The sequence below is a fragment of the Lipotes vexillifer genome, unplaced genomic scaffold, assembly GCF_000442215.2.
Source record: "Lipotes vexillifer unplaced genomic scaffold, Lipotes_vexillifer_v1.1 scaffold477, whole genome shotgun sequence".
Taxonomy (NCBI): Eukaryota; Metazoa; Chordata; class Mammalia; order Artiodactyla; family Lipotidae; genus Lipotes; species Lipotes vexillifer.
This window is the reverse complement of record NW_006770652.1, coordinates 5,891,768-5,914,682: the sequence shown is the minus strand read 5'-3', so window position 1 is coordinate 5,914,682 and position 22,915 is coordinate 5,891,768. Positions and strand designations below refer to the sequence as shown.

General features: G+C 39.8%; 2 protein-coding genes across 3 annotated transcripts in view; both read left to right on the top strand.

Moving 5' to 3' along the window:
• TMTC1 (transmembrane O-mannosyltransferase targeting cadherins 1) overlaps positions 1-15,160 on the top strand; it is a 265,193-nt gene extending 250,033 nt beyond the window's left edge. The window contains exons 18-20 of one of the 2 annotated variants that reach the window (XM_007446305.1): positions 1,293-1,415; positions 8,319-8,396; positions 13,739-15,160. In XM_007446305.1, coding sequence (XP_007446367.1) covers positions 1,293-1,415; positions 8,319-8,396; positions 13,739-13,879 — 342 coding nt within the window. In that variant the 3' untranslated portion in view covers positions 13,880-15,160. The remainder of the gene's footprint in view (positions 1-1,292; positions 1,416-8,318; positions 8,397-13,738) is intronic. The other variant, XM_007446306.1, reaches the window with a different exon arrangement.
• A 7,494-nt stretch (positions 15,161-22,654) lies between these two features.
• The window catches only part of OVCH1 (ovochymase 1), an 85,782-nt gene continuing 85,521 nt past the window's right edge, over positions 22,655-22,915 (top strand). The window contains 1 exon segment of the mRNA XM_007446312.1: positions 22,655-22,724. Coding sequence (XP_007446374.1) covers positions 22,655-22,724 — 70 coding nt within the window.

Genomic DNA, 22,915 nt, shown 5'->3' with positions numbered 1-22,915 from the left:
ACAAGGCCGAGCAGTCTTGAACATCGTCAGTTGGCATAGCGTATCTTCTGGGCACTTTTCAGATACCTACTTGATTCCTAAGATGTCCCCTCAAGATGCTATTTTCTTTGTTCATCCTTGGTCTGAAGATTTTATGTGGTATTATCTCAGTTTGTTTTCAGCTAACTCGATAATGATAAACACTAACATTTGTAAGCTTTATCATTTTCCATGTTCCCTCAAAGATATTTTATAGACTCTTTATAACAACCCTTTAAGGCAGGTCAGTGACCCTGTGTTGCAACTGTACTGTTTATCTCCATTTTAAAAGTCACATGACCAGTAAATACATGATCTGATTCAACAAAATATTTATTGAATGCCTGCTATATGCCAGACACTGTGGTGGGCAGTGGGAATAAAGTGGTGTGAGAAAAAAAAAAATTGCCCTTGTCCTTGTGGAGTTTACAGTCGAAGAGGAGACAGACATTGAGCAAGTAATCACAAAACCAGTGTGGAATTATAGCTGTGCCCAGTGATGTCGTGAAGAGCAGCATGGTCCCTAATGAGCATATAATCAGGGGACCCGAGTGGTCTGGGTGGTTAGGTTCCCTGCAGAGTGATGTGAAGTTGAGGGCTGAGTGATGAATAGGAGTTATTAAGCAAAAAGGGGCAGTGAATAGCATTCCAGGCAAGAAAAAGCACATGCAAAGGCCCTGTGTCAACAGTAAATGGCCTGTCTGAGGAATGGGCTTGAGGGAGCAGGGCGCCTGTGAGATGCAGCCACCGAGGTTGCTGGGGACTCAACCCCAAGGCTTGGGACCAGGGCAAGGGTTTTGTTCCTTATCCTGAAAGAAGCTTTGGGGTCTTAAGGAAAAGAGCAACGTATCAGATTTGTGCTTTGAAGGGCTCTCTGGCTTCAAGGGGTAGGCCAGTGGGTGCTGGGGGCAGAGTGAGCACCAGGGCCTTAAAAAGAGGCTGTAGGAGTGGTCCAGATGGTCACATGGCCAGGGCAACACAACTGACCTCAGATCTTGTTTTCTTTCAATGGGATCACACGGCCTTCCTGAAAAGTGATTGGGGACATTTCATTGTCACTAATGTAAATAGGAAACCAGGAGTATAGGGAAATTATTTTGTCAGGGCTACTTTATTCCTTGATGAGAACATCAGAGAAAATGAAAAATGTGTTCTGATTGTCACTCACCACACTAGCTAATACATAGGAAACAAAAAGTATAGATGTTATCGTTTAACTTAGTTTTTCTTTATCTAACCTACATTTATTGTGTCTTAATTTCTAAACTGTACAGGCACTTGATGCTATAGATAAGGCTCTGAAGCTGAAACCAAAGGACCCAAAAGTTGTATCTGAACTTTTTTTCACAAAAGGAAATCAACTAAGAGAGCAGAACCTTCTTGACAAAGCTTTTGAGGTATAAAGACTTAATAAAATTGTTATTAAATTCATGGATTAAAATTAATACTCCCTCAATCTTTAATGAAGCATATACATTAAAAGCTAAGATCATTGCCATGTTTTGTGGAGTGAATTTTCTGATTAATTGACATAATAAGTTTAATTTTTTATAATTGAGCCTCTGGTTTTTGACTATTAGGAGTTCCACAATACCTCTGCATTATTTTCTGAATTATCACTTTGAACCTGATGTTTAAAGCATTCTGCATTTTGCCCTCAAACCAGTGTCCCCCTCTCTCTCTCTCCTCCCCTCGTTCGCTCTTTTTCTCTGTTTGCCTTCAGTAACCCTCTACTTCAGCTGGACTAGTGCCTGAAGAGCTTTGGCATTCCACAAATCCTGTACCATTGTGCCCACACCACCCCAACTCCCTGCAGATTCCCACTCATCTACCAACACAGGCCTGTGTCCTCCTTCAGGAAGCCCTCCAGACCATCCTTTCTCCCAGTGACCTTGTTTCCTCTGAACTCCTAAAACACTACCTCTACCAGTCATTTGAAAGTGTCTTTTTTTTTTTATACAGAAGGTTCTTCTTAGTCATCAATTTTATACACATCAGTGTATACATGTCAATCCCAATCGCCCAATTCATCACACCAGCACTCCCAGCCCCCCGCCGCTTTTCCCACTTGGTGTCCATACGTTTGCTCTGTACATTTGTGTCTCAATTTCTGCCCTGAAAACCGGTTCATCTGTACCATTTTTCTAGGTGTATGCGTTAATATATGATATTTGTTTTTCTCTTTCTGCCTTACTTCACTCTTTATGACAGTCTCTAGATCCATCCACGTCTCAACAAATGACCCAATTTCATTCCTTTTTATGGCTGAGTAATATTCCATTGTATATATGTACCACAGCTTCTTTATCCATTCGAAAGTCGATGGGCATTTAGGTTGTTTCCATGACCTGCCTATTGTAAATGGTGCTGCAATGAACATTGGGGTGCATGTGTCTTTTTGAATTATGGTTTTCTCTGGGTATATGCCCAGTAGTGGGATTGCTGGATCATATGGTAATTCTATTTTTAGTTTTTTAAGGAACCTCCATACTGTTCTCCATAGTGGCTGTATCAATTTACATTCCCACCAACAGTGCAAGAGGGTTCCTTTTTCTCCACACCCTCTCCAGCATTTATTGTTTGTAGATTTTTTGATGATGGCCATTATGACTGGTGTGAGGTGATACCTCATTGTAGTTTTGATTTGCATTTCTCTAATAATTAGTGATGTAGAGCAGCTTTTCATATGCTTCTTGGCCATCTGTATGTCTTCTTTGGAGAAATGTCTATTTAGATCTGCCCATTTTTGGATTGGGTTGTTTGTTTTTTTAATATTGAGCTGCATGAGCTGTTTATATATTTTGGAGATTAATCCTTTGTCCATTCATTTGCTTGCAAATATTTTCTCCCATTCTGAGGGTTGTCTTTTCATCTTGTTTATGGTTTCTTTGCTGTGCCAAAGCTTTGAAGTTTCATTAGGTCCCATTTGTTTATTTTTCTTTTTTATTTCCATTACTCTAGGAGGTGGATCAAAAAAGATCTTGCTGTGATTTATGTCAAAGAGTGTTCTTCCTATGTTTTCCTCTAAGAGTTTTATAGTGTCTGGTCTTTTAGGTATCTAATCCATTTTGAGTTAACTTTGTGTATGGTGTTAGGGAGTGTCCTAATTTCATTCTTTTACATGTAACTGTCCAGTTTTCCCAGCACCACTTATTGAAGACACTGTCTTTTCTCCATTGTATATCCTTGCCTCCTCTGTCATAGATTAGTTGACCATAGGTGTGTGGGTTTACCTCTGGGCTTTCTATCTTGTTCCATTGATGTATGTTTCTGTTTTTGTGCCAGTACCATATTGTCTTCATTACTGTAGCTTTGTAGTATAGTCTGAAGTCACGAAGTCTGATTCCTCCAGCTGTTTTTTTCCCTCAAGTCTGCTTTGGCTATTTGGGGTCTTTTGTGTCTCCATACAAATTTTAAGATTTTTTGTCTAGTTCCATAAAAAATACCATTTGTAATATGATTGGGATTACATTGAATCTGTAGATTGCTTTGGGTACTAGAGTCATTTTCACAATATTGATTCTTCCAATCCAAGAACATGGTATATCTCTCCATCTGTTGGTATCATCTTTAATTTCTTTCATCAGTGTCTTACAGTTTTCTGCATACAGGTCTTTTGTCTCCCTAGGTAGGTTTATTCCTAGGTATTTTATTCTTTTTGTTGCAATGGTAAATGGGAGTGTTTCCTTAATTTCTCTTTCAGATTTTTTCATCATTAGTGTATAGGAATGCAAGAGATTTCTGTGCATTAATTTTGTATCCTGCAACTTTACCAGATTCATTGATGAGCTCTAGTAGTTTTCTGGTGGCATCTTTAGGATTCTCTGTGTATAGTATCATGTCATCTGCAAACAGTGACAGTTTTACTTCTTCTTTTCCAGTTTATATTCCTTTTATTTCTTTTTCTTCTCTGATTGCTGTGGCTAGGACTTCCAAAATTATGTTGAATAATAGTGGTGAGAGTGGACATCTTTGTCTTTTTCCTGATCTTAGAGGAAATGCTTTCAGTTTTTCACCATTGAGAATGATGTTTGCTGTGGATTTGTTGTATATGGCCTTTATTATGTTGAGGTAGGTTCCCTCTATGCCCACTTTCTGGAGAGTTTTTATCATAAATGGGTGTTGAAGTTTGTCAAAAGCTTTTTCTGCATCTATTGAGATGGTCATATGGTTTTTATTCTTCAGTTTGTTAATATGGTGTATCACATTGATTGGTTTGCATATACTGAAGAATCCTTGCATCCCTGGGATAAATTCCACTTGATCATGGTATATGATCCTTTTAATGTGTTGTTGGATTCTGTTTGCTAGTATTTTGTTGAGGATTTTCATATCTATTTTCATCAGTGATATTGGTCTGTAATTTTCTTTTTTTGTAGTATCTTTGTCTGGTATCAGGGTGCTGGTGGCCTCATAGAATGAGTTTGGGAGTTTTCCTTTCTCTGCAATTTTTTGGAAGAGATTGAGAAGAATGGGTGTTAGCTCTTCTCTAAATGTTTGATAGAATTCACCTGTGAAGCCATCTGGTCCTGGACTTTTGTTTGTTGGAAGATTTTTAATCACAGTTTCAATTTCATTACTTGTGATTGGTCTGTTCATATTTCTATTTCTTCCTGGTTCAGTCTTGGAAGGTTATACCTTTCTAAGAATTTTGTCCATTTCTTCCAGATTGTCCATTTTATTGGCATAGAGTTGCTTGTAGCAGTCTCTTAGGATGCTTTGTATTTCTGCAGTGTCTGTTGTAAATTCTCCTTTTTCATTTCTAATTTTATTGATTTGAGTGCTCTCCCTCTTTTTCTTGATGAGTCTGGCTAATGGTTTATCAATTTTGTTTATCTTCTCAAAGAACCAGCTTTTAGTTTTGATCTTTGCTATTGTTTTCTTTGTTTCTATTTCATTTATTTCTCCTCTGATGTTTATGATTTCTTTCCTTCTGCTAACTTTGGGTTTTGTTTGTTCTTCTTTCTCTAGTTCCTTTAAGTGTAAGGTTAGATTGTTTATTTGAGATTTTTCTTGTATCTTGAGGTAGGCTTGTATAGCTATAAACTTCCCTCTTAGAACTGCTTTTGCTGAATCCCATAGGTTTTGGATTGTCGTGTTTTCATTGTCATTTATCGCTAGGTATTTTTTGATTTCCTCTTTGAATTTTTCAGTGATCTCTTGGTGATCTCTTGGTTATTTAGTAGCTTATTATTTAGCCTCCATGTGTTTGTGTTTTTTACATTTTTCTCCCTGTAATTCATTTCTAATCTCATAGCGTTGTGGTCAGAAATTATGCTTGATATGATTTCAATTTTCTTAAATATACTGAGGCTTGATTTGTGACACAAGATGTGATCTATCCTGGAGAATGTTCCATGCACACTTGAGAAGAAAGTGTAATCTGCTGTTTGGGGATGGAATGTCCTATAAATATCAATTAAATCTATTGGGTCTATTATGTCATTTAAAGCTTCTGTTTCCTTTTTTATTTTCATTTTGGATGATCTGTCCATTGGTGTCAGGGAGGTGTTAAAGTCCCCCATTATTATTGTGTTACTGTCGATTTCCTCTTTTAGAGCTGTTAGAAGTTGCCTTATGTACTGAGGTGCTCCTTTGTTGGGTGCATATATATTTATAATTGTTGTATCTTCTTCTTGGATTGATCCCTTGATTATTATGTAGTGTCCCTCCTTGTCTCTTGAAACATTCTTTATTTTAAAGTCTATTTTATCTGATATGAGTATTGCTACTCCAGCTCTCTTTTGATTTCCATTTGCATGGAATATCTTTTTCCATCCCCTCACTTTCAGTCTGTATGTGTCTCTAGGTCTGAAGTGGGTCTCTTGTAGACAGCATATATATGGGTCTTGTTTTTTTAGTTTGTTTGTTTTGTTTTTTTTGCGGTACACGGGTCTCTCACTGCTGTGGCCTCTCCCAACGCGGAGCACAGGCTCTGGACGCACAGGCTCAGCGGCCATGGCTCATGGGCCCAGCCACTCCGCGGCATGTGGGATCCTCCCAGACCGGGGCACAAACCCGCGTCCCCTGCACTGGCAGGCAGACTCTGAACCACTGCACCACCAGGGAAGCCCCATGGGTCTTGTTTTTGTATCCATTCAGCAAGCCTGTGTCTTTTGGTTGGAGCATTTAATCCATTCACGTTTAATGTAATTATCGATAAGTATGTTCCTATTACCATTTTTTTAATTGTTATGGGTGTGTTTTTGTAGGTCCTTTTCTTCTCTTGTGTTTCCCACTTAGAGAAGTTCCTTTAGCATTTGTTATAGAGCTGGTTTGGTGGTGCTGAATTATCTTAGCTTTTGCTTGTCTGTAAAGCTTTTGATTTCGCCGTCGAATCTGAATGAGATCCTTGCCAGGTAGAGTAATCTTGGTTGTAGGTTCCTCCCTTTCATGACTTTAAATATATCGTGGCCCTCCCTTCTGGCTTGTAGAGTTTCTGCTGAGAAGTCAGCTGTTAACCTTATGGGAGTTCCCTTGTTTGTTATGTGTCGTTTTTCCCTTGCTGCTTTCAATAATTTTTCTTTGTCTTTAATTTTTGTCAATTTGATTACTATGTGTCTAGGCATTTTTCTCCTTGGGTTTATCCTGTATGGGACTCTCTGCACTTCCTAGACTTGGGTGGCTCTTTCCTTTCCCATGTTAGGGAAGTTTTCGACTATAATCTCTTCAAATATTTTCTCGGGTCCTTTCTGTCTCTCTTCTCCTTCTGGGACCCCTATAATGCGAGTGTTGTTGCGTTTAATGTTGTCCCAGAGGTCTCTTAGGCTGTCTTCATTTCTTTTCATTCTTTTTTCTTTATTCTGTTCCGCAGCAGTGAATTCCACCAATCTGTCTTCCAGGTCACTTATCCATTCTTCTGCCTCAGTTATTCTGCTATTGATTCCTTCTAGTGTATTTTTTATTTCAGTTATTATATTGTTCATCTCTGTTTGTCCTTTAATTCTTCTAAGTCTTTGTTAAACATTTCTTTTTTTTTTTTTAAATCTGTTTTTTGTTTTTTTTGTTTTTTTTGTTTGTTTGTTGTTTTTTTTTTTTACTTATTTATGGTTGTGTTGGGTCTTCGTTTCTGTGCAAGGGCTTTCTCCAGTTGCGGCAAGTGGGGGCCACTCCTCATCGCGGTGCGCGGGCCTCTCACTATCTCGGCCTCTCTTGTGGAGCACAGGCTCCAGACGCGCAGGCTCAGTAATTATGGCTCACGGGGCTAGTTGCTCCGCGGCATGTGGGATCCTCCCAGACCAGGGCTCGAACCCGTGTCCCCTGCATTGGCAGGTAGACTCTCAACCACCGCGCCACCAGGGAAGCCCCTAAACATTTCTTGCATCTTCCCGATCTCTGCCTCCATTCTCTTTCCGAGGTCCTGGATCATCTTCACTATCATTATTCTGAAATCCTTTTCTGGAAGGTTGCCTTTCTTCACTTCATTTAGTTTTTTTCTGGGGTTTTATCTTGTCCCTTCATCTGGTACATAGCCCTCTGCCTTTTCATCTTGTCTTTCTGTGCATGTGGTTTTTGTTCCACAGGCTGCAGGATTGTAGTTCTTCGTGCTTCAGCTGAGCCTTTAGTTTTATTTAAGGTGACCACTCTTAAAATCATGACTCAGTGGTGAGCATGCCCTTTGATGCAAAACAACAGGCAAAATATTAAAAATATACCTTACGGCTATGACATTTAATGGGATACATGTTATTCAGACCAAAAAAAAGTATTTGAGAAATAAGTAACTCTCTTCAAACATTTGAAGATCTTTTATAAGGCAGAAGAAAAAGAAAGGCTTTCTAAGGATTAAAACTATCCCCTGGTAAAATATATTTCCTTAAAGAGATACTGAACACCAGTCTCTGCAAGAATTTAAGCATGGGCTGAATAATCAGATCAGATTTTATGAGAGATATAAAATGTTTCAGAAACTACTCTAAGATTCTGTGATTATAAAAAAATTTTTCTTACAAACTCCATTTATAGTGAAAAAGGCCAAAGAGCCCCATTTTCTTGCAGATCAAGGCCAGTGGGAAATGATGCACTATAATAGAAATCACCTGGACTCCTGGCAGGCACCTTCAGCCTTTTTAAGTCCAGAGGTTAGCTCTGCAAGGAAATTACACATTTCAGTTTCCTCCACTTTAGAGTCATCAACTTTGAAAAATAATAGAAATAAAGGGGACACCTGTGAACTAAAAGTGACTGTTCATTTTATTAACCATTTAAATTTCCACATATGAAGAAAATGGTTTCCACAATCTGTAGTGTTAAAGATGGGTTCTTGTTTCCCAGCCTGAAGATATTTCTTGTATATTTAGAGCTATAAAGTGGCCGTGGAATTAAATCCAGATCAAGCACAGGCCTGGATGAACATGGGTGGAATCCAGCACATCAAGGTAAGAAAATAATTCACTTCCATGTGAACCAGGTTTTCCCTTTGTATTTTCTCTTTCTTCTCTTTTAAAAGATTGAGAAACTATTGTTAATTTCCTCTTTGAATTATTTGAATACTGAAAACATAGGTGTTCAAGAATGTAATTAGACAGTTTTATGTTCACTTTGTATTATCTCGATATTGAATATCATGAATCCATTTAAAAAATAAATATATAAATTAGATTTCATGATTTTGTTTATCATAAAGAAAATCAGGGCTTCCCTGGTGGCGCAGTGGTTGAGAGTCCACCTGCCGATGCAGGGGACACAGGTTCGTGCCCCAGTCTGGGAAGATCCCACATGCTGCGGAGTGGCTGGGCTCGTGAGCCATGGCCGCTGAGCCTGTGCGTCCAGAGCCTGTGCTCCGCAACGCGAGAGGCCACAACAGTGAGAGACCCACATACCGCAAAAAAAAAAAAAGAAAGAAAATCATATGTACTTAAGTATCATCACAGAGCAGATAAAATCTGCTATATGAAGTAAAATTCTGTTGGTGCTATGCTGATGTAGCTTATTTTCCTGTGGCTTAATTCATTGTAAAGATAAAGTATTACTATTTCCTATACTTAATGTATCTTTTATTCCCTAACCTACTGAAAAACAAGGCTGTTTGTTTGTTCTCAAAAGAAAAAGCTACCTTTGAGTGAATAATTGAAAATTACCCTTGGGAGGACTATTGTCTATAATGAAATCAAAGATTCACTGGCATTCATTCATTCATCCAATTCATTTGACAAGCATTTATAGAGAATATCCTATGTGCCAGGTGCTCTTCTAGGTACCAGCAGTACAGCAATTAACACATAAGACAAAAATTTCTATCGTCATGGAGCTAACATTCTAGTTAGGGAGAAATAGGCAATAAGTAAATAAACACAAACATACATACATAGAATATATCAGATGGTGATAAGTGCTATGGAGAATAAAAGAATGAAAGAAGATAGGGAGTGCTGGGGGTAAGAACTGAAATTTTAAACTGAGGTGGTTAGGGAAGGCCTCAGTTAAAAAGTGATGTCTGAGTAGAGATCTGAAGGGAGCAAGCCACTTGGCAAAATAGGGAAAGTGCATGTGCAAAGGCCCTGAGGTGTGAGTGTGCCAGTGTATTTGAAGACTAGGGAGAAGGCAAGTGAGAGGAAATGATAGAAGCTGGGTCAGAGAGGTCACAGGGCCAGATGATGCAGGGCGTTGAAAGGAATTGCAAAGTCTTCAGCTTTCATGACAAACAAGTTGGGGTCCTTGGAGGACTTTGAGCAGAGAAATGCCATGGTCTGACATGTTTTGAAAGGATCACTCTTGTTTAGCTAACTTATTTTCAGGCTTCTATCAGTCTTTACCCTGACAAAATAGCGAGATAGTGATTAGAATTTTTAAAAAGGCTAAACAGGGTTTACGATTAAGTGGGAACTGGTCACTCTCAGAAACACAGTAAAACAAAAAGGTGATCCATGACTATATAGATGGGAGGGGATAATGGGATAGTTACTCTGAAACTATTAGCCTTGATCTAATAGAGGAACATTGATGGCGAGCCCAGTCATGACATCTATCGGAGCCCAATAAACCAAGCTCTGATCTTAATGACATTCTAGGGTGTCCAGCAGTATCTAGTTGGGAAACATAGAATGAACTTACTTTTAAAAACAGTAACATAATAATTTTAAATATTTAAATAATATATTAAATAGTTGCACTTTCAGATAAAACACTTAATATGTTTTTAGATGGAGTGCACCTGCATTTAAAGAAATGGGTTCAATTGTTAATTAGATAAAGTACAATAAATGCACTCAAGAGTGTTCATTAAGTCTGGAAATAAAGAGAAAATAGTACATTTATTGAACTCTTTCAGATTAACAAGTGAACCCATTGCTTTAAATTTAGAGGTGCTTCCCCTGCAAAGGTATCTGGAGATTGAAGAAGGATCTACTGAGTGTATTATTTCAAAATATAACGAACACACTGATTAAACATTAGTTTATCTTTTTTCATCTTTGCGGCCATCATGTATTAGGTTGAACAATATAAAATTGCCATGTTTGTAATTTTAAAATGTTTAACTTTAAATGTAACTTCATATGATGCAATCCAATACAAATATATAGACCAGGCACATGGCTTGAATGTAGTCATTTTGATTTCACCGTTAGGATGCAGGATTATCATTATGACGCCTTCAAGAACAACCATTAACTTTCTGTGACCTTTGCATTGCCAGGAAGTGCATGCATCAAGCAGTGTTATCCCATTCCTGGGCCCCACTGAGCCTGAGCCTGGGTGAAGCTTAGGAAGGACTGAGGGCTGTGCAAGGCTGAGAGTTGGAATAAGGCTTTGCAAGGAGACGACAAAAAGAGAGAGAAAAAGAGACTTGACTCTTGTTCATACTACTTGGAAATAAAAGATGATATTTTTCATGAAGTTTTATGTAAAATGAAATGGGTGGACCAAAAAAGCTACAATACATTCTTTTTTTTTTTTTTTTTTGCGGTATGCAGGCCTCTCACTGTTGTGGCCTCTCTCGTTGTGGAGCACAGGCTCCAGACGCGCAGGCTCAGCGGCCATGGCTTGCGGTCCCAGCCACTCCGCGGCATATAGGATCTTCCCGGACCAGAGCACGAACTCGTGTCCCCTGCATTGGCAGGCGGACTCTCAACCACTGCGCCACCAGGGAAGCCCCTACAGTACATTCTTTATAATCAAAGAGTTGCATCACCTGGGCCATATCACAAAGTACTATTTTCAATCCTGCCTTATGACATTAATGCATTTTCTAGAATGGAACTGGCCAATAGAACTTTCTGAGATGATGGAAATATTCTATGTCTGTACTGTCCAAGGTAGTAGCCACTAGCCCCACATGGCTAATAAGCACTTGAAATGTGCCACTGAGCAACTGAATTCTTAATTAATCATAATTAACTTACACTTAAATAGCCGCATATGACTAGTGGCTATCATAGTAACTAGCACATTTCTAGAAATTGGATAATTCAAATTCCCTATCTAGCATCTGGAAATTGAGGACATCGAATTAAGGGCTATAACTTGTTTTAAAAATTAAGGCTTCCAGGGCTTCCCTGGTGGCACAGTGTTGAGAATCCGCCTGCCAATGCAGGGGATACGGGTTCGATCCCTGGTCCGGGAGATCCCACATGCTGTGGAGCAACTAAGCCCGTGCACCACAACTACTGAGCCCATGTGCCTAGAGCCTGTGCTCCACAACGAGAGAAGCCACTGCAATGAGAAGCCCGCACACCACAACAAAGAGCAGCCCCCACTGGCCGCAACTAGAGAAAGCCCACGCACAGCAAGGAAGACCCAACACAGCCAAAAATAAACAAATAAAATAAATAAATTTATTTTTTAAAAATTAAGGCTTCCAGGGCTTCCCTGGTGGCACAGTGGTTGAGAGTCCTCCTGCCGATGCAGGGGACACAGGTTCATGCCCTGGTGTGGGAGGATCCCACATGTCGCGGAGAGGCTGGGCCCGTGATCCGTGGCCGCTGAGCCTGCGCATCCGGAGCCTGTGCTCCGCAACGGGAGAGGCCACAGCAGTGAGAGGCCCGCGTATGGCAAAAAAAAAAAAGAAAAAATTAAGGCTTCCAGTTGCATCAAGAAAAGAGCGACTTGAAGGAGGAAATAACTCTATGATAGATCTTTTTGTGAAAGGACAGAGAAAGCTGGTGATCAGAGGAGATGCCTGGCACCAGGCTAAGGCCTAAATTCAGAGAAACCTCTTGGGAAACTGATTTCAAAATCAACTGCAGTAGGAACACAGTTTTGAGAGCAATCTAAGAGCCACAGATGTTCAGTTATCTGCACCTATGTGCTAAGCTTAATAAACATCAGGAGACACTCTGAAGATAAATACTTGAATTGAAAACAATAGTAATGTAGCTAAATCCAGGTTCTCATTTGTTCAGAATTCTGTTCAGCCTCTTATCAGAATCAGTGTTAATAATCAGAAATATTTTCATTTGTGCACATGCCAGCGCCTGGATTCCCAATGTACAGTTATCTGTTCTGTCATTTTTACTCTCCTTTTCACCAGTATGACAAGTGAATACCATAAGAAATAGGCAGTGTTTACTCATTTACACGTAGTCATTTAATAATAACAACAGTGACAGCATCGGATTGAGTGCTCATTATATGTCAGGCAGAGTCTGAGGTCTTGACACTTGTTCATTCACTTGAGAGGTAGTTAAGCATTCAACAAATATAGGTCGCTATTGCTACATAGTACTTTCACTCCAAGAGGTACTACTTTAAATTGTGGTGGAAATTTAGAGAGTAACTAGTTTTCATCCACATGGAGCTGTAACTGAGAATAAAGCATAGCAGATGCTTGTTTTTTTGGAATGGAGAGATCTCTACAGATCTTGGTTCTGACACTTAGCAGCACACAGATCTGAAAGGGGGTCGACCATACGGAAGGAATACATTTAGGGGCAGAAAAGAGGTTGGAAAAAAGTTAGTAATTCTGACTAGTTTGTTAGGCACCTTCTGGGACCAGGCACGCATGGTTGCCAGTTAGGGAAGCATTGAACAAACCAGATGGGGGCCAACAGAGTGGTCTTTAGCAGGTCCAGAGTGACATACCTTCCCCCCCGCCTTTAGAGTATCCAGCAGACATATATTGTCACACACCTTGAGTATGGGATAAATTTGACTCCATATTATTTATTATCAGTTCTTTTTATTTTATAAAAACTTAGATTTGCATTAAAGCCTGTATTAGGCAAAAGTTGCTTTTATGTTTTAAGGTGAAGATTAAAATACTTCCTACCACTAAATAGCTGTAGTGGACTCCTGAACTATTTACTTTTTAATCATTACTCTTGATATTTCAAAACCCTCTCTCTCTCTCTCTCTCTCTCTCTCTCTCTCTCTCTCTCTCTCTCTCTCTTTCACACACAGACAGACACACACACACACCTCTCCCCCAACCCAACCCTCTTTCTGTCCCCTTCCTTCTCAATATGAATTTCCAGTGCATTGGCTCCACTTGATTACAAAGGAACAGTGCTAACCCTATGAGAATGCTATGAAATTATAGCTTCATACCCTGGATTAGTAGAATTGGAAATCTGTTTTGCTGCCATTTAACCTTATCCTTCACATTCTCCATCTGGTCTGGTACTTAAAACAAATGGATTCTCAAAGGCACCAACAGATAAGGATAAAATTACGCATGCAGACAGGGTCTCCTTATGAGGATGTTAATGTTAAAATGGACGAGAAGGTCTGTTTTTTATCTGATGGATCAGAATATAATTATTCTCTTTCTTTTTCTCAACAGGGAAACTACGTGTCTGCAAGAGCTTATTATGAGAGAGCCTTACAGCTGGTTCCAGACAGCAAACTGCTGCAGGAAAATCTTGCCAAATTGGATCGTCTAGAAAAAAGATTACAAGAAGTTCGAGAAAAGGATCAAATGTAGCAGCATTTGACCAAGTCTCCAAGGGGACAGTACTGGTGCCTTTGGAAGAGGAAGAACTGACAGACGGAAGCCTTGCTTACACATCAGTTGGGGCACAACCGATGAAGTTTTCCTCTTACTCGAGTTCAGGGTGGCACATTTTGGGACACTTGCTGGTAACCCTGTGCTGGGGACTTGCATTTCCATGAAAGAAGACAAAAAGAGCAAGCAAGCAAGGGCTAGAAGGCCTGAAGGAAGGAAAACAGCAACTACACATTTGACAGATGTTTGTTTGCTTTAATTCCAGATTTCCTTTCATATATTTGTCTGCTTTTCCAACATGGAAATCTAATTCCATTTCTTAGTGTAGATACTTGTGTCTCCGAAATAGAGGCTTGAAATGTTATGAATGCATGGCATCTCTTCTTTAGGAGGGGAGATATTTCAGAGAGGGTAAATCCTCTGGGATAAACCATTTGAGAAATTCTACCAAGAGGTAGCTCATTTAATTCTCCAGAACTAGAAATGAGTATCTTAACAGTTTTTGTAAAACCTTCTGGAATATATGGGGAAAGGGGCTATTGTAAGATAAAGCTAAGTAAGGTTTGTCTAATATCCTTCTGAGGATAGTGCTAGAGCCCTATTGAGAAGTAAATTAAATTCCACTCTGATACAAGCTGTTTTCCCATTGCCTAATATGTCAAAAAGGAAGCTTCTGGAATTGTGTATGAGTATTCTTATTCCTAGGGAAAAATCAAGAGTCTTGCTACCCCTGACTCTTCATGGAAATGTTTTAAATTAATTTTATTACAAGTATTACTAGAGTAGTGGTTCTGCTCTAAGATTTCATAAGTGCTTTTAAAACTCGTAAATGTTTCTGCCTCCAAATATATTGTTATTTTGGTGGAGAAAAAATAGTATATTCTACATGAGAAATATTAAAGATATTAATTGAGAGAAATGTTCTACTTTATTATCTTAACATTCAGACGTTCTGAGATTATTTTTTGAAAATATATTTAACCACTGAGGAATCTTTATGGTAGATTACAGAAATCTTCATAGACTCTAAATAGATGGACAGCTCTATTGATTTGTCTTCCTAGGCTTAATGAGAATTCTGTGCTTAGAACATGAATGATAGGACCTGCACTTCCTGGTTCTGTATTTGTAATTTTGGAGATTTCATGGAGAATGCTCAAAAAATCTAGGAAAAAAAGTCTAAATTCATAACTTTAAAATATATATTTATAGTTAAAAGATAGGGATGGCAAAGTTGAATTTACAATTTGACATTTGTCTTTTAGTGTTATTTATTTCATAACTTATAAAATATTTAATATATACACGCTTTTTTCCCTGTACATGGTGGTTTTAATAGCAGTTTTCACAACTGATCATACAAAAATTATAAATCTAAATTACAAGGTAGTTAAGTTTTAACAGCCCCTAAAAAAATTTGTCTTGACTATTCACTTGCTAAAGCTAAAGAAATTAGGAATCAGCCTTCAGTGTTTGGGAGGTAATATATTTTGAAATTGAAGAAATTGGAATACTGATTCTCATTTGGTTTTCATCATAAACTTAAAAAAAAAAAAAAAAACCCCACTCTGGTCAGTGCTGTTCCTGGCTAAGCCAGGTGTCATACACACGTAGGAGCCTAAAGGCACGTGTATGTCACACGCTCAGGCCAGAGCAAGAAGCTTTCTTCTTTTCAACCCCAGTATCAGAGACCACTGCCTCTCTATGTTGTTGTTATTATTTTTTTGTCAAGGTAAATCCAGATAAAAGGAGGAAAAACTTCTTTGGAAAGGGATGATGCCAGGAGTATTTTAAATGCAAAGGATTACAGAATTTGAATTAGCAAATTCTGTTCGTGTGTATTCTGTTTGTGTATATCAATAATCCAATAATGTATATATTACCACTCTGATCTTCTGTTTCTAATAGTCTTTTAATGTTATATATCATAAATGTATCCAAAATTTCATTTAAAATATTTTTATTCCCTCCAAAATTATACTTCTGTAGTCCTAAGGTCAAGAAAGGTACTAGAGTATTTATTGTAAAATCCCCAAAATGAAAAACATGAAGCCCTAGCTAAAAACATCTAGGACTTTAATTACAACTTTTTAGTTTTAGTGTAACAAAAACTCATACTTAGAAAGTTAATGGAAAAGATAGAGCCCCAAATTTTGAAAAGCAATTACGCCTTACTTGAAGGGCTGCTAAAGGTAGGCGAGTACATTTGTTGGAATAATTGAAATGGCTATTACAGCCTAAAAGTTTCTGAGAGAAAATGGTCACTGGCCTTCAGGAGACTTTCCCTGCCTTCTTTTGGGTGCTTTTCTCTCTTCCTCTGTTCTCTGTCTCTCTCTTTCTCTCTCTCCCCCTCTCTCTCCTGCCCTCTCTCCCTCACCCCTTCTCTCTCTCTCCCTCCCTCTCTCGGTCTTTCTCACTCTGTCACTCTGTCTCATTCTTTCTGCACACACTGGCATCTCTTTGAACATTAAAAGTAAGCCTGTTTGTTGGACCAGATATTTCTGTCCTGAGTTAATACTTTCACTTAGATGTGGCCAGTGAAATACTTTTCATAGTTGTGTGGTGCCTATAAGAAAATAAATCACATATTATTTTTCAGAGATATTAAGTGTATTTTATAACTATTTTTATTTGTTCTTGTAACATGAAATAATATGTGGAATTCATCCTTATCAAAACGAAAATGGAGTGCCCTGGCTACTCATGGAGATGCATCCAGGTTCCCTTAACAAAAGCATGCTTGGCTGTGAGTTGATAGCCCCTTTCTGAGATGGAAGTGCAAAGCCAGCTTCGTGGACGTGCAGTCTCTGTAGACTCTCAGAGTCCTGCACTCAGAAGCACCTTGTGTTTGGTTGAATTCTCTGCTTGAAGTTCTCAGTAATTTTTGAATAATTCCATTTTGCACTGGTCCTGGGTAAGAGGGAAGGTGGCTGAGGACAAGACAGGAGTTGCTTCAGTCTAGCTGAACACTTGATCTAATGAGCAGAGTTTCATTTGTGACTGTTACCCTGTGCAGCATTGGCTATTTTGTCTCAGCTACACTTAGAGTTCCTTGTGTACATATATTCCCCTCCTACTGCCAGTCTATCTAACCTGTCCTTCTGTCTGACCAGAACCAGTTCTCCTTGCCTTCAAATTCTCCAGTAAGTGGCAGTCCTTTCACATGTCCTTCGACATGGAGCCACGAGAATGGCTTTACAAGTTTATGTTAACCTTAAGAATTATTCAGGATTTTAAAACTGATTCAGATGTTTTCAACCTGTTAACGGCATTCGTAAAACATGGTTCAGTGATGTAACGTAAGTGAACTAAACCAAAGATTTAAATACCTTGGAGGAAAATAAATTTTATTTTAGGGAATCCTGAGATATATCTTTTAGGCCTGTTTATTTTGCAGCCCATCAAAAAACAAAGAGGATTATCAGCGCTTTGATTCCAGCTCCCCACAGTATTTCACAATCCCCAGTGTACGAGTCTGACGTGCCTAACACGTGGTACCTCGGTTTGGTGCAGGGTTTTGCACAGCAGGACTGAGAAAATCCAAACTTTTCCATACAGGGTTTTGTATCGCCTCTATTAAACATTCCAGGCCTCCCGGATTGAAGAGCCAGGTTCAGCTGATAGCTGAGATCTCGCCCCTCACACACAGGTGCTTTGGCCCTGGTGGATTTGAGGATAACCTGCGTGCACACCTTTAGGAATCCCTGGACCCTGGCCACCCAGGTTATGACTCTAATGTGCAGTGAGGCATTTGACCTTTATATTTACAGAATTCTTGGTTCTCAGATGGAGAGGGATTGCCTTGCCATTTGCACGTACCAGACAAGGCGCCCAGTATATAAAACTCATATTGTTTATGACTCATAGAAGGGCCCATGACATAGAGCAGTGTTCTCTATGCCTCCCTCTTTCTTTAGGTTACACACGTCAGCTTTTGTTAATTATTTCTTAATTGTACTCATTAGAATCAGTTTTAAAAAAAAACAAACAAAAAAACTTTTTCTCTGATTTGTGATGGATTTGCACCTTAGATCAATAAATCCATAGGGTATTAGTAATAATACTCAAAGCAAATGTAGTTATAGGTGTTCTGTTTATTTTAATTTTTTTCCTGGTTTCTGAATCATATTTACTTTGATTAAATTGTATGTTGGTATCTCCCAATAATAGCAAAACTTAACTATCTAAATGGCATCTTTTGGCATTTTAAAAGTAAATACCTGTCAAATCTTGTATTTAGGCTGTAATTGAATAGGATGAAAATTTACAATGCCAAAAATTATGGAGAAGTATAACTGTTTATGATTATTCTTGAAGTTTTCAATGTGAAAAATATGTTGAACAGTTCTTCCAAAAATAGCACTTCCTTATTTTTGTTTTTTAGTAGTCATATAACTTAAGGAGAAGAAATAAAATAACTTCAATCAAAGCTATGGTTTACTGTCAGTAAAATAAAATGTCACAACAGAATCAATATCTATCAATTGGCTCATATAAAAATGTTCCATTTTTATCACCAATGATCCTTTCCATTAAAACCTTTAGGGCATATAACTTGTAAAATTAGCACCCATCACAATATGCAGTCATTATTAGTTTGTAAGTTTAGATAAGCATTTACCACAAACTGAAAAGAGGTGTCTATGTCCAGAAATCCAGGAGTTTTTTCCCATTCTCAGTGGGGTACGTGGTGCATATTTGTATCACTTTAGACTTTTCCAATGTGCATAATGTCCTTCTGGGGTTGTCTTGCTGGTCCATAGGAGGGGAGACCCCGTCCAAGAACCAGGAGATCTGGATTCTAGGCCTGCTCTGCCACCGAGGTGCCACCTCACCTGGGACAAGTTACCAAGTGTCTCAGTCATGTTTATTGCCCGTTAAAGGAGTGGTTACTCCTATGGACCTATCAAGCTCTGTGAGTCCCCTGAATCCAAATGCAAAGCCCTCTGCCTCTGAAGAGATAACTGATAAGTGTTGCCCTTTGTTTTAGAAAATCTCAATCATTGCAGCAAAACACATACACAAACAACCCTAAAAGTGACTGAACTGCCCAAGTGCTTTAACATGGCAGCAGTAACTACTCTTATTTTGCAGTCTGTACACAAAAAAATTAGGGATTTTTTTATGTTTCTAAGGAAAAGAGATTTTTAAAAATTTCCTCCAAAGGAACTAAAATATCTGTAGAAGCCATGGCTTGCTTTTACAATGTGGAAATTATTTGACTTGCTGTGACTCACCCATCCCTCCTTTTGTCAGAGGAAAATACTTACATCATGTTCTTGATCAGTTGTATATAAATGTACATTTTTGTTACTTTTGCTGTGCCAGTTGGAAATATATCTCCCATAAAGTATTTCTCCCATTTAAGTCCGATTATGTACACTTTGCCTAGATCTTTCCAAAATAAAATTTATGTAAATGTCTATTTTATATAAAATATGATGAAAATAATTATGTCTTGTTTCAGTCTCTCAAGTGCTCCGTGATTAGTACCCACTAAAATCCATGTCACCAGCAGGTGCCTCTGCTTTACAAATAAAAGGGTATCCTTCTTCCTTTCCCCATTCATTCATTCATTCATTCATTGCATTGTTCTGTGTGCTTTATGTCTTCTCTCTTTTTCATATCCCACAACCACTGTTTCAGTGCTTACCCATTCCAGATCTGCTCCCCTCATCTTACTGAGATGCCTTCACCTCTTTCTTTATGGAGTAAATACAAGGTAGAAAACCCTCAATATCCTGCACTCAGTCATCTACAAACTTAACCTGCACCCAATTCTCCCCTCTCTCCTGTTGCTACAATGAAAGAAGAGGGCCCTCGGCCCTGGATAATCACATCTTGTAGAAATTCATTCCGTTCTTTAATCTCTTTCTTCTTCTTCCTTAACTTCTGCCTTTTTCTGGCTCTTATCAATTCTGTTCTATTTTAAAAACACAGGTACAGGTAGCCACCATCAAGATCACTTGAAAACAATCCTTCCTTTATTCCTTTTCACCTCTGGCTGCTACTGCATCTCTTTATGTCCTTCACAGTCAGACTATTTTGAATAAATTGTCTTCACTCATTCTTTCTACTTGCATCCTTCACATTCTCTCTGCAACCTAGTGAAATCTGTCTCTGCAACAAATATTCAAATCAAGTTGCTGTTTCTAACGTCACGAATAATCACTTTAGTGCTGATTCCTAGGTCTTGTGGGACTTGGGAGAGCGTTCGAGAGTTTAGACCAGTGGTTTAGCGGGAATGGAAAAACGTATTTTAAACAAAATATTATTTACCCCATGACTTGCTCATTGTTCATGGGTTAGTCTCCTAACACTCCTAAGTTTACAACTGTGCTTAGAGCTGGGGGCTCCATCAAGAGTCTTGGAAGGCCTCCAATAGCAGATCATTATTTTGCTGCCCTAATGAAGATATATGTTCAAATTCAAGGCATCTTTCCCAATCCAGTTTGGGAAAGTCCAGCCCACTCTGCTTGACATCCTTTCCTTTTCTGAACTTTTCTGGTTTGTTTTGTTTTGTTTTTAAATAAGAGAACCCTTCCATTTGGACCCTTCAAGGTCACCACAAACCCAACATATTTAAACCATCATCTTACTAGCAAATTTAAATCTAAAACTAATGACCTGGCTTTTGCTGTGTATGCAATTCGTATTGAATGGCTCTTTTTCTACTTAATGGAAAGGCATTATTTTGTCAAGCCAGAAAGGGATCAATCTCCTGTATAGAAGGACAAGGTCTCACTTGAGGCTGTGAGTTTGAACTCTGGAAACAAAGGGAGCTGTGATGTAACAGGAAATGAGACAGTGCCCGACCCCATGAAGACTCCCAGGTGTGAAACACACCACTGAAGATCCTGCAAAGCTGTGTGTGTACCATGTGCACAAGACTGCAAGGGGACAGGGTCTGTAAGCTTCATGAGGTTAGCCATGAACTTGAACATCGTGGGTCCAACGTGCACAGCACATGTTCATTTTGTCTTTCCTTCTATTTTATTTTGTAACAGCTTTGTAGTGACTTTGACCCTCTCTTGCTAAGAAGAAAGAGAAGAGTTTGGGTCCCTTTGGAGGGTCTGAGCTTTTATTGGAGAGTAGTGTGCCCCTGGGGCCACAGATGGTTATGGTAATAATCGTGAGGTCACTGCAGTGAAAGCGAAACTCGGAGATGAGAGTGGTGAGGGCCATGGGCCAGACAGCCACCACCTGGAGAGTTCTTTTACAGCACTCAGGTGTAGCAGTGTATTTTCAGAAAAGAGCAGCTTACCTTACCAAGTCCCCTCCTGGTGTCCCCTAGACACCCAAGCTTGAAACCCAGGAGTCATCTACTCAGTCAAACTGCCATCCAAGTTGTGACTATTTTAAATAAATACTTAAAATGGTGCCACTCTCAAGAACAATTCAGTCCAACAGAACTATCTGTTGATGATGGCAGTGTTCCATATCTGTGCTGTCCAACATGGTAGCCACTAGGCACAGGTGGCTATTGAGCACTGGAAATGTAGCTAGTGCGACTGAGGAACAAAAATTTTATTTTAGTTAATATTAATTTTAATAACCATACATGGCTAATGCCCACTCTATTGGACAGTGCAACTTAAGAGCTTTTCAGTGTTGTAAGACTTGGGACATAAAAATCACTGAAACCCATTTTAGCTTCATAAGACAAGAAGGCTTGAGATGGTGTGTTTCAAGTTTGGGTGCCAATCACATTCTTGAAGCTTTTTGCCAGAAGCTTCCCAATTCACCTTCTGCTCCCTTCTGCCCCTCTCTGACTGTCACCTGCCTGTCCCTGGACCTGCATTCCCTCCACCTCGACTGTCTCTGTTTTCCTGTCCTTCTGTCTACCACCTGCCGGTCTCCCTAATTTGTTTACCCTCCTACCTTAAGGAGCTTTTATTTCTATTTTATACAAAAGTGAAATAACTGGGGCTGGGGGACTGGTGTCTAGGTTAGTTAATATATATAAAATGTTCACTTAGCCTTGCCCTCATTTTTTGATAAATTATAAATCAATTAAAAAGTCTGGCTTTATTCCTCTCCCAATCTCAAGCTAACTCGTTACAAATCACTTATTAGAAAATAATTATTGAAAAAATGCTGACATGATAATCCTGCTAGTGGATTCATTTTAATACTCTTAAATGCTGGACCCTACAGTTTTGGTCCATTCCACTGAAGCTGATGATAACACTGCCACTCAGAAAAGGAACGGGGTAGAAACCTGATCTTTCACATCCACTCCCTTTGAAAACTTGGGAGTGTCACAGTCTTCAACAAGCTTCTTAGAAGCAGGGTGGTACCTTTACACACTCAAGTTTTCACGAGTCCTCCTTTCAGAGGTCAGCCTGCCTGTGTCTTGCATGGGTGCCCAGCTTCCTTGACCCTGGCCTTGGGCCACACTCCCTGGTTGGGAACAGAATTCACCTGCGCTGAGCGTTCTAGGCCACTGATGCCCTTGCTCCCGCATCTGGCCCAGGCTCACCCTCGAGGTCACCTCGCTCCTGTCTCCAGGGGCGGTGGGCGGGGGCGCTACGACACCTGGGCGGCCCGAGAGCGGCCAAGGCTTGACTGGTCCTAAGGAGGGAAAGCTGAGCATCCGGCTGCGCGGCAGGTGCGGCCCCTTGGCGCCGCGGGAGGGAGTGAAGAGCGCGTGCGCTTCCGGGAGCGCGAGCCCTGCGGCCGGAGCGCCTCTCCTCGCCGGGTTTGCACCGCCGGCGTCTGAGGAAGACAGACGGGTCCCCGCGCGCGGGCGCCATGCGGACGCCGCCTGGGGCTGCTTCGCTGCTGCTCTTGGTCCTCGTGGTCCGCCCCTGGCGGAGCAGAGGTGAGCCCGGCTCTGGGCGCCGCCGAGGCTGCGAGCGTCTGAGCGCCGGCAAGGGGACTTCATTCCTCCCCAGGGCAGAAAGGAGAACAGCCAGGTGTGCCCAAGAAGGGCCTGGGCCGGATTTTCTTCTGCAATCCTTTGGATTCTGGAGTTCAGGTTTTTAGGCACATCTGCTAATCATGCTTGTGCTA